This window comes from Lacerta agilis, chromosome 10 (assembly GCF_009819535.1).
Source record: "Lacerta agilis isolate rLacAgi1 chromosome 10, rLacAgi1.pri, whole genome shotgun sequence".
Classification (NCBI taxonomy): domain Eukaryota; kingdom Metazoa; phylum Chordata; class Lepidosauria; order Squamata; family Lacertidae; genus Lacerta; species Lacerta agilis.
In genome coordinates this window covers 32,977,755-32,991,757 of record NC_046321.1, presented here as the reverse complement: position 1 = coordinate 32,991,757, position 14,003 = coordinate 32,977,755, and the positions used below count along the sequence as shown (strand labels likewise).

General features: G+C 41.6%; 1 protein-coding gene and 1 non-coding gene across 4 annotated transcripts; both read left to right on the top strand.

The window, feature by feature from the left end:
• Window positions 1-4,124: 4,124 nt before the first annotated feature.
• Window positions 4,125-12,555, top strand: SLC25A3 (solute carrier family 25 member 3). 3 transcript variants are annotated; one of them, XM_033161590.1, is made up of 8 exons: window positions 4,125-4,254; window positions 4,425-4,593; window positions 6,432-6,556; window positions 8,775-8,954; window positions 9,054-9,235; window positions 10,752-10,924; window positions 12,076-12,186; window positions 12,263-12,555. In XM_033161590.1, exons 2-8 carry the CDS (start codon window positions 4,440-4,442, stop codon window positions 12,421-12,423), a joined length of 1,086 nt encoding a protein of 361 aa, XP_033017481.1. In that variant the 5' UTR covers window positions 4,125-4,254; window positions 4,425-4,439; the 3' UTR covers window positions 12,424-12,555. The 3 variants fall into 3 exon arrangements, with proteins under 3 accessions (XP_033017481.1, XP_033017479.1, XP_033017480.1); XM_033161588.1 differs by having other exon boundaries at window positions 6,429-6,556; XM_033161589.1 differs by lacking the exon at window positions 6,432-6,556 and adding an exon at window positions 6,711-6,835 and having other exon boundaries at window positions 4,126-4,254.
• On the top strand, window positions 9,399-9,644 carry LOC117054620. The gene has a single exon (XR_004427529.1). It is a non-coding gene; the product is annotated as a small nucleolar RNA SNORA53 (small nucleolar RNA).
• Window positions 12,556-14,003: the final 1,448 nt, after the last annotated feature.

The window sequence follows — 14,003 nt, the reverse complement described above, 5'->3', positions numbered from 1 at the left end:
TTTCCTTAATTGTAATGGGAAATGTTGAACGTGTCAAAGACTACAAGTATTATTTCTATATTTTACATGAAAAAGGTTCCAGATACTTGGCATTTCCAGTTAGAGATAGAAGAGATTGAGTCTCAAGTGACAGTGATGGATCCAGAAATGTCCCTAAGTTACGTACCCACTCCTTCAGAGGTAGTATAGCCCCGTCAAAAGCAGGCACCATTGATACAGGCAACCAAAGCAGTTTCCAGGCCTAAACCTCAGTTGAAATGGGTCTAGAAAATTGGTTTCATCCAAGAAAACTTGGATCTAGCCCTTAACCATGTGCTCAGGATCTTGCCTTCCTATATCCTATGCCCAACACTTGAACCATTACCTCTGTTGAGCTGGTCCATGTAACTATTTTGGCATCTTTCTCATGATGCTACTAGTCTACCTGCTTTGCAAAGGAAACTACATTAAAGTCATTTAAAGAAACATATAGGTTATACTGGAGTAGAATCTATTCCAGGCAGGCTCTTGGAGATAGCAGCTTGCCAACAGATCTACTGGGTAGATCATATCTAGTTATTCTCAATTTCTCTTATTTCAGTTGTCCAAAATAGTGTATTTGGGCAAGAGGAAAAATATGCTGCATATCCCCATTAATTGTTTTGTATCTTCAACATAGCTTATCTCCTATATATGTGGTTTAATACATACCAGTGAAAAATGAATTCATAACAAGCTTTATTTCAAGGCAATGCTTATGGTTTGATGCAAAACATATTGCCCAAGATCCTTTATTTGAAATGATGTGCTAATTGTTATGTCAATATTAATGATAATATATTGTTTATTTAATAATCTGTGTTGGGTCTTTAAATTTAAAAGATTCAGATTCTACAAGTTCTGAAATAGGACCATGTTTACCAACTAAATTGTTGGCAGTGTTTTGTAATTGCAAGTACCTGTACTGAAAAGTGTTGGTTGGTTCTGGAGCATTTTTTAAAATATAGAAGATCATAATATATAATGTAAAAGATACAGTAATGTGAATAATTGGATCTCTGTTCTGTGACACAATAGTGACACTAGATGGCACTTTAAAGTGCTTTTTGCATGCTAGCTCCTAAAGCAACCTTATGCTTGCCAGTGCTGTTTTTCTAAAAAAATGTTTAGGGGTACTCTCATTTTCCTACTCATATTGAAATACTGCCCCTCAATGAGGCCAAACTTAAGATTCACAAAATGTTTAGGGGTATGTGTACCCTTGCGTACCCTCAGAATAAAACACTATAGCAAATTAGTTCAGACATGACATTCTTTCTGTCTGACAGCTTCAGGATATCTTAGTACCTTTTCTTCATATGGTCTTCAAGATTAAGAGACATTCAGGTAGATGTATCTGTGTGCCTGAACTAGCTGCAAAATGGCCACATTTTCCATATGAGCTGAACATTCATAATACCCTATTATAGCATCCTTTTCGATAGCAACAGTTTTATAATGGTAGCAATATTACTTGTCACACAACAATCCTATGTAACTGTCGGGCAAAGTATTAAAAGACAAGTATTAATATTGATAAGTATGTTTGTCAACACCTCTTAGGGGTCTTTACATGAATATGCACTGGGCTTGCTATTTGATATTTCCAAGCGTGGAAGTGCAATTGACATGTAAGGATAGTCTATTTTAAATCTAAAGATATGAATTACCGTACATGCTGGCCTATCAGTTATTCACAGTGCACAATAAATGTTACTGCATTCCAGCATGTTGGGAAGATGCCAGTATGATCTCTTGAAGAGAGGCATGGCACTACTTTCTGAACTACAGGATGTAACACTAGAAGAAAGTTACTGTGAACAATGGGTTTTGCATGACAATTGCAGGAAAATTCATGTGTTTGGATGGCTCACTGTCCTAAACCCTCAGATGGCACTGTGGACATTACAATATTGTAAGCTGCTTTGAGAACTTCCGCTATAGGTAAAGGTACCCCTGACCGTTAGGTCCAGTCGCGGACGACTCTGGGGTTGCGGCGCTCATCTCACTCTACAGGCCGAGGGAGCCGACGTTTGTCCACAGACAGCTTCCAGGTCATGTGGCCAGCATGACTAAGCTGCTTCTGGCAAATGCTGTTTACCTTCCCGCTGGAGCGGTACCTATTTATCTACTTGCACTTTGACATGCTTTCAAACTGCTAGGTGGGCAGGAGCTGGGACTGAGCAACGGGAGCTCACCCTGTCGCGGGGATTCAAACCACCGACCTTCTGATCGGCAAGCCCTAGGCTCTGTGGTTTAGACCACAGTGCCACCCGTGTTCCCTGAACTTCTGCTATAGGATGAACTATAACGAAATAAGGGGATTTCTGTAGCATTTTGAGTATTCAAAGCAATTTATATACATTACTTCCATGCTAACTCTGTAATAGGTCAGATGAAGAGCCTCAAATACCAAACTTTAGACAGTTACTTAGTGATCTTGGACCAGTTGCTACCTTTCAGAATACTATGGAGAGAAAAGGACTAAAGACTGGTATATTAAGATAATATACTGTAATATATTGTTACTGACACCAGTGTTAAAAAAGTTGCGTACCACTACCAATCTCTGCTAAGCAGTAGCAAGATTACAGGTGCTCACACAGGGTTATGTTTCCATTAGGAAATCAAAGCATAGCAGACTAGTCTTTAATAAATATGGCTTATTTTACACATATTTACACCTAGGAGAGAGTTCAGAGCATTACATCTCAAGAGGGGCTTGTTCTCCACAGCAGTGCAGCATTGGAGTCCAAGGCATCCTGCAAGCCATCTCCGTGCCACTGTGCCAGTCTGCCAAGATGGTTCTGAACTTCAGAACCACTCACGAGTTCTTCTCTTGTAACCTCTAGATTTCAAAAGGATACATTTTTCTTGTGTGAAATCACACCTGTAACCTTTCCCTCCCCACTCTATTTACCCAGAGGGCAGGCAGAGGGGTCAATGACTGGACATTGTCTGGCATAATTTACATAATGATGGTCTTTCTCCCCAGGTCATTTCCTAACATCTGACATCTTTCCTTCATTATTCCAAATATTATCTAAATTCTACCATTTATTAATTTATAACATTCCCTAACTAGCAGTTATGGGTTCCCTTGCCCCTTACCCCAGATTTGCAACAATATTTCCATGCTGTAGGTGAAGGGTTTTAGCTGACAGATGGTGGATGAGTTCCAATGACCCATCCCTGAATACTACACTGCTATCAGAATTTATTACCCCTCAAATACTCTCCCTCTGGGAATGGCCTTTTGTAGTCCATTGCTTTCCAAACCTTTTGGCAGAAACACACTTGCTCGTTAAGAACAACTTGAATATTTCCCTTTTCTAAATCAGGTTACCATTTAAACCACCCAATTCATAGCCACAATCTGGTTGCATAGTACTGCACTCTTGTGGATGAAGCTCTGGTCCACATTTAAGAGCCTTACCACATCTTATACTAAGATATTCAGTGTTATGCCAGAGAACAGAAATTACTGCAAAACGTCTGTTTTTTGTTAGTCGACTGACCAACGCGTCGCCGTCTTTTCGAGCAACAGGAGTATTGCGGTGTGTGCGTGTAATTTTCTAAAAAAAAAAAAAAAACTTTAAAAATATTATTGGTAGTACTAAAATTCAAACGATATCAGTCGGAAATGCACTGAAACACTCTAGGAACAAGCAATGTAAAGTCCAATGAGCAAATCTCAGTACGTGGAAGTTTTCACAAAATTTCAACCCCGCACGAACTGGGCGCCGCGTTGCCAACTAGGTAACCTTGTTCCTTCTCCTTCACCCAAACTACTTAAGTTCACGGTCGCCTCAAAAAAAAAAAAAAAAAAAAAAAATAAGTTCACGGTCGCCTCTAGGGTTTAAACCAGACGGTGCCAGTCATAGGTAGGTCCAGCTAGCGGCTCTCTCCAAGGTCTGGTGCTTGTTGCGTATTCGCCCTCCCTCCACCCGCTTCGGCCGCTCCAAGGCGAGGCGACGCAAAGGCAATGGAGGGGTGCACAGCTGAGAGCGACAGAGCTAGGCGAGATGACAGGATTGGCTCTTGAGAGCGTCGGCAGAGTGACGCAAGCTCGTGGGGCCTCGGCCCCCAATCGCAGCGCGCCTTTTTGGACCGCCGCTCCGCCCTTTTGCGTCAGAGAAGGACAAAGTCATTGAGGAAGGGTGATATTCGGCCTTTGAGTGCAGTCGCCGGCGGAGTAGCGGAGCGGAGAGGAAGCGGGTTCCGCCATCTTAGAAGGTGAGTCCATGAGGGGAATGGGGTGCAGGGGCGACTTTACCGTTCTCCCACCTTCGCCGCGTGCCCGTGTGTTCAGTCCCGACTGTTGACGGGGGCAGTTTTGTTCCCTCCCCAGCACGGCGAGGGGGGACCCTCCTGCTTAACCACATCCCTCGTTCTCCTTCCCGCAGCTTCCTGCCGCCGCCATGTTCTCGTCCATAGTGCCGCTTGTGCGGCTCAACCCATTCCACGCCCCGCAGCTGCAACTGCAGCAGGATGGCCTCATCCTAAGGAAACTCCCGGCCGAACCCGCGGAGCCTTCGTGCACCCGGCGGAGCCTGGCAGCCGCTTCCGCAGAGGGTAAGTGGGCGGGGGGAGGGGACGGGACGGAACGCACGACCTTTCCCTCTGTTCCTTCTCTGGAAGGGCCCCCCGGTTTTTGAATCCTCTCTCGGGTGAGGCTTCAGCTACCTGGCCCCTTGAATTCCTCTTGGAGGACATGGAAGGTCATTGCAGGCTGGGCTTGTGCTTGGCTCACGGTGCCCTCCTTGGCTGAGCCCCTTCCGTTTCCTCTTACTGGAAAAGGCCAGGATGAGTTCCCGCCTGTGCCTTGAGCCCCGCCTGTGTAGGCCTCGGAGGAGGCTTGTTCCGCGGCGACCTTGGGGCTGGAAGGCGTCGGGCCTAGCCATGCCTTGCATGTGGTTGGGGACATCCTGTCTTCTAGTGCGTGGTCGCCCTCAGCGGCTTAAAGATGCTGCTTGCGGAGAACCCCAAGGCTAGTAGAAGGCGGCATGTCTCCATGGCAACTAGTCAGCGGCCTGGTCCTTCCCCGTGTGGGTAACACTTTTAAAAGAGGGTGGTATGGTGTGGACAAGGTCACAGGCTTAGAATGACACTGGGAGGAGCAGGTGAGGCTAAGTATTTTTCCACACTCTCCTTTATGTTGAAGGTTTTATTAGGTCGATACAATGTTGCACCTATGTAAGCAACCAGTTTTTTTAAGTCTCATAATGAAAAGAAGCAAACTTACATACAAACGTTCTCCATCAACTTTGTCTCGTTGGTGCCATATCAGTTTTCTTACAGTGACACGATATCTACTACTAAACCTTTCCTTTATTTATTTGCATAGGGCAGCTGTATATTAGAAAAAAAAGAGTGAAGAGGGTTTTGTAGCACATTTGAAAGATGAACATAGCTGTAGTGGCCTGTGAAAAGAATAGACTCTGCTTTGTCAGGTGCATGAAGTATCATCCTCCGTTGGCACATACCAACATGTCATTCATGATGTATAACTCAATTAAACTTTTTTTGTATTTAAAAAAATCAAGAGAGACCCTTATAGCAGTTGCTTTTTATGTTACAAGAACCCTGGAATTATTAGAGGTTGGTGCATGTATCTTTGAGGCAATAGTTTTGAATTTAAGATGTACCTTATATGTACTTACTTGCCTTCATTTTTTTATAATGAATAAATCCTCACAATATATTACAAAGATACTGGGTTAATCATGTGAAGATCTATTGACCAGCAAGTGTTTATATGCCCACGTAAAGAATTGCACAGCAGTAACATGTGAAATTACTTGTTGGTTTAGCCCTTACAAGGCAATCTGAAATCAGGACCTGGTAAGTTACCTAAAACAATGAGCAAACACAATCAACCTCAATTGAATTGAATTTAAATAAAAAAATTGTTTTATATGCTGTGCATATAATGTTTTTTTTTGCATAACTGGACATTTACCCTTGTCTAATATTTATGTGGCTTTTAATACCTGCACAGCACATCTCTTGGAAGAAAGCATTGCCTTAAGCAGAATGCACCTTGTAAATGCTTATATTTTGGTTATTCCTATGACACGTGCAGTAACTATGATATTATTTTGAATCCCATTCATGTTGGCATAGACAGCTTTGTCAAGTAGCATACCAAGCTACTGGTCCTTGAACCTGGTGGAACTTAGTTATTTGAAAGTGAATTAAGATCCATTTTAATTACTTTGAGAATGTTTTCAGGCAGTCTTGGTAAAAAGAATAAAAGCTTTTAGTTGACCTATTACCGCTTCATAATTTTTTGGAGACAAACTTGTTTTAGGAGAAAAGTGAAATTTCTAGTTTGAGCTTACATAAGTTAATGCTAACTTCAAATGCCACTTCTGTAGTTTGTCAACTTGTACTTATCTCTTTCTAAGCAGACGAATATAGCTGTGCATATGGCTCTGGCAGATTCTTCATCCTTTGTGGCTTTGGTGGGATTATTAGCTGTGGTACCACGCACACAGCATTGGTTCCTTTAGATCTCGTTAAATGCCGAATTCAGGTTTGATTGCATGTCAAGTTGGTTGTCGTAGCATGATAAAGTGTGAAATCTTACTAATCAAAAGGAAGCAAGGCTTGGATTTCACCCAAATTAAAGTTTTTTATATTGTTGCATGTAGTTTATTTAACAGCATGGTGTCTTGTCTTTGCTGCAGAAGAATACAGTTGTGAATATGGCTCTCTCAAGTTTTACGCTCTCTGTGGCTTTGGTGGGGTCCTAAGTTGTGGTCTGACACATACAGCAGTGGTACCTTTGGATTTAGTGAAGTGTCGCATCCAGGTTTGTATGCTGCCAAATAAGGATTTTTTCCCCTATTGTTTGGGATGAAATAATTGGACAAATTTTAAATTGAGCCAGATTTAGTTAGGAACCATGTAACTGGCATTTGACAAATAAGCAGTAATGGCAGATACTTGTGTTTGAAAGCTTCATGAGTAATCAGAAACCATGATTTATCAAATGTATACCTCCAGCACAAATACATCTAAAAGATTTGAGCCTGATATATTTGAATACTAAACATTCAGAATCTTTATAATGCATGTAGCATAAAGTCTGAATGACTTCATGCATGTGTCATTTCTTAGTTGTGGAGTTACAATTTGAAGAAAAGATAATTATGATCCATGCATTTGACAATGGAAGCTTGAATATGTGAGGATGTAGTCAGTGAGAAACAGTATGATCCTTTGCAAATTAGTTTAGAAGTTGCACTGAGTGCAGTGGGAATAACTCCCAAGGAAGCGTGCATAGGATTTTAGCCATATAATGAATCAACCTCTAGCTTTATGGCAGAAGGAAGGTGGTTAGGTGAAATGAAGAATCTGAAGTTAACCCTTTGCTTATATTTGTAATATATTAAAAAGAGTGCTTTGATTTTAGATATTTTAGATATTTATTTCACAAAGTTGATTCAACTATTATATTCCTCTAAAGCAGCTAAAAGTCTTGAGGAAATATGCTTGAGCTGTGTATGATCCAAATAAACATTACAGAAAATGTAATCCTGTTCATGCAGAAGTCAGAAAGAGGCCAGAAAGTAAGATGAAAGGTGAAATGGAACAAGTCAGTAGAGGGCGACATGAGGTAGGAAGGTAGGACCAGAGAGTATTAACATCTTATAAAGTCATTTATTTATTTTTTACAAAATAGCATATTGCCAATTTCTGCATAAAATATTTTTGTAATATTGAACAGTTTTTTACTGAAATTGCACTTATCTAGGCAAATCTTAAATAGCTGTAACAAATTGCAGCCTTTTTCAGAACATTTACGCACAACTTTTCTGAGTACTTTTTACAATTTATTTATTAATCGCTAAACCACGGTTTCAGATGCATTTACACATAAGATAATGAAACAGTTGAACACAAAAGCTAATACATTTAAAACAAGACAAAAACTCTTAACAAGTGGACACGTGTTAAATACCCATTTATTCAGTTGAGATAGTACTGGTGTTCTTACAATGAAGACTAACAATTCACCTCACCCCAGTGCGCTGTTAGTTTTGGTGATATTAAAGTTTGAATATCTGCATACTGATACTGTCCCTTTTTGCTTTCACATATTCTTGCAGTTCAGCCCAAATCCCGTCTTCTTTCACTTAATGCAAGTCGTATTTGCTACTGCCTTAGTCGTTCAAAATCCTTCTCCCAACTGAAGCGCATGCATAATATGTTGCTTAATTGAACATTTCAATATTGGATGATTACAATTCTTCTGTTGTAGAATTAACTTAGTTGTATGGTGCATCACAGCTTCCAGTGTACCACGTAGAATGATACACTGTTAGAACTGGATGTGTCTTTGATTAAATTTCCAAATTGATGAGTAGAGCAGGTTTGGCCAGTTAAATATGTATGCGTATATAAGATATATGTAAGTTGCTTCAAAACCCAGGAATCTTATACTTGCAGCCTGTATTTGTTCTTTATCTTACTACTTGTCACAGAACTTTCTCTTTTTCCCCCCATCAAAAATTGCTTCCACAAAACCTTTCATGAAGTTCTGCAATCATCTTGCCACTTGTCATTTTTAACATTTTTAATCTTTTACTTCACTGCCTTCTTCTTCACTTGGTAAAAATCCTAAACTCTTTAAAACAATCATTAAGTCCTCTATGATGTCTATATGTTTGGAGTATATTGGTTGTTGCTATGAATGTGAGAAAGGTTAAAAAAAATTATTTACTGCGGACTTCTCAAAACTTGTTTAGGTGGATCCACAAAAATATAAGAGCATCTTCAATGGCTTTTCAGTTACTATCAAAGAGGATGGTGTTCGTGGTTTGGCAAAAGGATGGGCTCCAACGTTTTTTGGATATTCCATGCAAGGGCTCTGCAAATTTGGTTTCTATGAAGTCTTCAAAATCATGTATAGCAACATGTTGGGAGAGGTAAGTTTATTTATCCTTCAGTTCAGCACCCCTTTATTGTGAATTTGTCCAAGGAATATCACATGAACATATTTTCTGGTCTGTTAAATTTTATTTCAGGAAAATACATATCTGTGGCGTACATCACTATACTTGGCTGCATCTGCCAGTGCAGAGTTCTTTGCTGATATTGCTCTGGCTCCAATGGAAGCTGCTAAGGTGCGCATTCAGACACAGCCTGGGTATGCAAATACACTGAGACAAGCTGCTCCAAAAATGTTTGCAGAAGAAGGTGTTTGGGCGTAAGTATAACAGCAGTTAAACCAGAGCCCTAAAGTGGCTCGATGATCCTGCACAGCTCCTTGTTTATGAACTGTTAAGCTTTGATCATGGATATTATTGCTTTAGACATGGAGCAGAGTTCTGATTGTGATCATAGCAAGAATTTCTTAAGCAATATGAGCCAACATGCTCCCTTAGATCCATCTTTGTTAGATGTCTCTTGTGCTGAGTTCTGCTTACAGCTTTGGTTTTGAGTAGTTCCAGCCAAGAGGGATCAACAACTTTATGGTTGTACAGTCAAAGATGCTTGAGTCATTGGCATGTGAGAATAATATACCTTCACTCTGGTCTTTTATGTTCTGATAGCAATGGCTGTAATACAATACATGTCATTTTCCACTATCAGGATTTGGCTGGATTGTGGACATTTATCAATCAATTCCAAGATTAAAGGCAAAAGGGACTACATACCCATTGTTCTTTTAAGAGCAAGGCTAGAGGTTTAGATTGTTTCTGATCTGACTAGTTTGAAAGAAACGTCAATGAAACTGTGTTTTCACAAGGGAAGGCATCACTAATCTTTGCTAATACTGGTATTTCTAGTGTGTGCATAAATCAGGGGTCAGCAAACTTTTTCAGCAGGGAGCCGTTTCACTGTCCCTCAGACTATATTTTGGGGGGGGAAATTATGCAAGAGCACCACGAGCCCTGGTGGCTGCTTACCTGTGTCTTGCGAGCAGCAAGGGCTGGCGGTGGTGGCAGGACAATGAGCGGCATGCAAAAGGGCTCTGGAGAGGGGCTGCTTAAAATGGAGGCCACTCAAGCACTTTCCGGTAGGCAGGGCGGGGAGAAGCCAGGAGGTGGGAGAGAGGAGGCGATGGCGGTGGTGTGTAAAGGAGAGCGAAGGAATGTGTGCGCTGGCCTGATCTGGCCCGCGGGCCTTAGTTTGCCAACCCATAGCATAAACATTGAGGGCAACAGGTGATTTTGAAGCTGTTTTGTACCAGGTAAGGTCCATCTAACTCAAAATTGTCTACACCAGGGCTAGCTTGTGGCCCTCTAGACATTACAGTGGTACCTCGGGTTACATACGCTTCAGGTTACAAACTCCGCTAACCCAGAAATAACGCTTCAGGTTAAGAACTTTGCTTTAGGATAAGAACAGAAATTGTGTTCTGGCGGTGCAGCGGCAGCGGGAGGCCCCATTAGCTAAAGTGGTGCTTCAGGTTAAGAATGGACTTCCAGTACTTAACCCGAGGTACCACTGTTGGACTTCAGCTTCTATCAGTTCTACCCAGGGATGGGAGTTGTGATCCAACAACACCTGAAGGACAAAACATGTCACACCTGGTCCATATAAACTGGCTCTCCTAGGGTCCCACACAGGTGTCTTTCCCTGGAACCTACTGTATTAAAACTATGTGCTCCACCATTGAGCTTCATTTATTACATTCAGGTAGCATAACTGATTTGAATTCCTGTCTTCCAGAATTAACTCCAAAGTTTGGCCTTCTAATTTTTTTGTCTACTTTGAAGTTTCTACAAAGGTGTTGTTCCATTATGGATGAGGCAGATTCCATACACCATGATGAAATTTGCCTGCTTTGAAAGAACTGTGGAAGCGCTTTACAAGTACGTTGTCCCCAAACCAAGGAGCGAATGTTCAAAAGGAGAACAGCTGGTTGTTACATTTGTAGCAGGTTATATAGGTAAGGAAATACTTTTTAGAATATAGTAACAGTTTAGTATTCATGAGCAATTCCAAAGAAGAGTCAGGCTTGCATGCTTCCCTGTATTCTTCCACGTAGGCAGGAGGATGAAAATGGCTTCAGCAGCATTTTATTTCACTTTCATAGGATCTTGGTTTGCCCTTGCATGCAGATGATAAATAATGGTATAATAAACTTCAGCTTTATGGGATGCAGGTGGCGCTGTTTTCTAAACCACAGAGCCTAGGGCTTGTGGATCAGGTCAGCGGTTCGAATCCCCACGACAGGGTGAGCTCCCGTTGCTCAGTCCCTGCTCCTGCCAACCTAGCAGTTCGAAAGCATGTCAAAGTGCAAGTAGATAAATAGGTACCTTTCCGGCGGGAAGGTAAATGGCGTTTCCGTGCGGTGCTCTGGCTTCACCAGAAGTGGCTTAAGTCATGCTGGCCACATGACCCAGAAAAGCTGTTTGCGGACAAATGTTGGCTCCCTTGGCCAGTAAAGCAAGATGAGCGCTGCAACCCCAGAGTTGTTCGCGACTGGACTTAACTGTCAGGGGTCCTTTACCTTTAAAGGGAGAGTGCCAGTGTGGTGTATTGGTTAAGAGTGGTAGACTCGTAATCTGGGGAACCAGGTTCGTGTCTCCGCTCCTCCACATGCAGCTGCTGGGTGACCTTGGGCTAGTCACACTTCTTTGAAGTCACTCAGCCCCACTCACCTCACAGAGTGTTGGTTGTGGGGGAGGAAGGGAAAGGAGAATGTTAGCCACTTTGAGACTCCTTTGGGTAGTGATAAAGCGGGATATCAAATCCAAACTCCTCCTCCTCTTCTTCTTCTTAAACTCTAGCTTTATAAACTGACCTGTTTGACAAGCACCAGGAAGCCACTGCCCTGAATCACGCAAGTCGCATTCAGATTTGTGGATGTTGCACACACAATTGGGCAATGTCTTTAGTAGGTCCCGCAGGATTATTGAATTATCCCTAAAGTGACGGTGGCATCTAATGATACAAGTATGTTATGTAATGAGTTGTGGAAATCTCATCTCCCTATAGCAGTTGTGAGTCAGTCTCCTGTTGACATAGGATCTTTCTGGAATAGGTATAAACATATTAATGAATATTTAAAATTAATGGTGATAACTTGCTTTTCAGCTGGGGTCTTCTGTGCCATCGTTTCACATCCTGCTGATTCTGTGGTATCCGTGCTGAACAAAGAAAAAGGCAGTTCAGCTGTTCAAGTACTGAAGAAGCTGGGATTTAAAGGTGAGGATTTAAACTGATAATGAACTGTGAAAGTGCATGATTAATTCCAGTTACTAATAATGTTATGTTCCAACAGGTGTATGGAAGGGTCTGTTTGCCCGTATTATTATGATTGGTACTCTGACAGCACTACAGTGGTTCATCTATGACTCCGTGAAAGTTTATTTCAGACTTCCCCGCCCACCTCCACCAGAGATGCCAGAATCTCTGAAGAAAAAGCTTGGTCTTTCTGAGTAGATGGATCATGGACTGAATGGCTAAATAACATCATGAAACTTTATATACATGGCAATGTAGGAGAATAAAGTATTTGTTTGCTCAGGCCTCATTGTTGCTGTTGATCAAAATAAACTACTAGATTGACAAGTGTTTGCCTTAGTTTTCAGCCTGTTGGAAAAAGTGGTTTCATGGTGGCTAAGAAAACTGGTCTACTCCTGTTACAGGTAGGTAGCCGTGTTGGTCTGCCATAGTCAAAACAAAATTAAAAATTCCTTCCAGTAGCACCTTAGAGACCAACTAAGTTTGTTCTTGGTATGAGCGAGTGGGGAGGGGTATTATATGACATACATGACAAAGTTATTTTTAGCCATCTCACCCCTTGCTTTTTCCTATAAGACCAATTGCAGTCGTTAACAGGTTTTCCACACCTATCACCCATTCCTACTACCCTTCTGAGTAATACCCCTCCCTACTCTCTCACTATATATAAGGGTCTGGTGACTTCTGTTTCCGTGTATCTGAAGAAGTGTGCATGCACACGAAAGCTCATACCAAGAACAAACTTAGTTGGTCTCTAAGGTGCTACTGGAAGGATTTTTTTATTTTGTTTGGTCTACTGAAAAAGGACCCCTCGTGTGTTGCTACTGACAGTCGGTTAAAGCAGAGAAGAAAATAATGAATTTCTAGTATTTTACAAGTATGATCTACCAAACTGCTTTGCCTTAATGTGGGTTTACTTGTCTGTGAAGACAGTTCTATAAATTGGGTAATCAGGTTCTTGCTTTATATCTTTTCACTTTAGTGGTAGGTTAGGTAATCATGTTTACAAATATTTATCACTAACCCAGTGAGAGACATGTATTCAAAGTATATGTATGACCAGTTAATACTGCTGCAGCCATTATTATTGAAAGGTCTTGACATCAGCAAGGATATGTTATTTGTTGCTTTTTGCCATCGCAAATAACAAGTTACAATATTTTAAAGCCAAAAACAAACACTATTAAAGCATCCTACCCATCCAAAATGGCAGTACAGTTACTTCTGGGTTCGGCGGGTCGTGCAGACGTGCCAAATTGCTACCCACGCTACAGACTGCTCAGGATGTGAACGGGGCTCCAGAATGGATCCTGTTCGCATTTAGAGGTACCACTGTAGTTAAAAGCTGGAGGCCTGGTTAAAAAGGAATGTGCCTGAAGATATGCAATGATGGTGCCAGACAAGCCTTTCCTGGGAGAGCATTCCACAAGTGGGGAGCCACCATTGACAAGGCTTGTTCTTGTGTTGCCACCTTCCAGATCAGTACCTAGTCATAAATCCATTGCTAAATAGTGCCCGCTGTACCCTGATGCTGTTATGGAGTGTCCATTGGCATGTGAAACAGATATGGGGATATATGCTGGTTTAGAGCCCTTTTGCAAACGGAGGACACATAGCCATAACTATGGATACCCAGCCTGAAGGAGTTCTGAGTGGTCAGAGGCCAAAATAAAAAGCTATCGGCAGTAATCAAGGGGAGTCATACTTGCACATAGATGCACTAAAATCAATAGTTATATATGCATTTGTATGTTATCAGCCATCTACAAATACTCAAG

Excerpts from the sequence above, each read along its gene's own strand:
- SLC25A3 (XM_033161588.1), top strand. The coding sequence starts at position 4,440 with ATGTTCTCGTCCATAGTGCCGCTTGTGCGGCTCAACCCATTCCACGCC. Across the intron at positions 8,955-9,053 it reads ATAGCAACATGTTGGGAGAG|GAAAATACATATCTGTGGCG; the intron begins GTAAGTTTATTT and ends ATTTTATTTCAG. Across the intron at positions 9,236-10,751 it reads GCAGAAGAAGGTGTTTGGGC|TTTCTACAAAGGTGTTGTTC; the intron begins GTAAGTATAACA and ends TCTACTTTGAAG.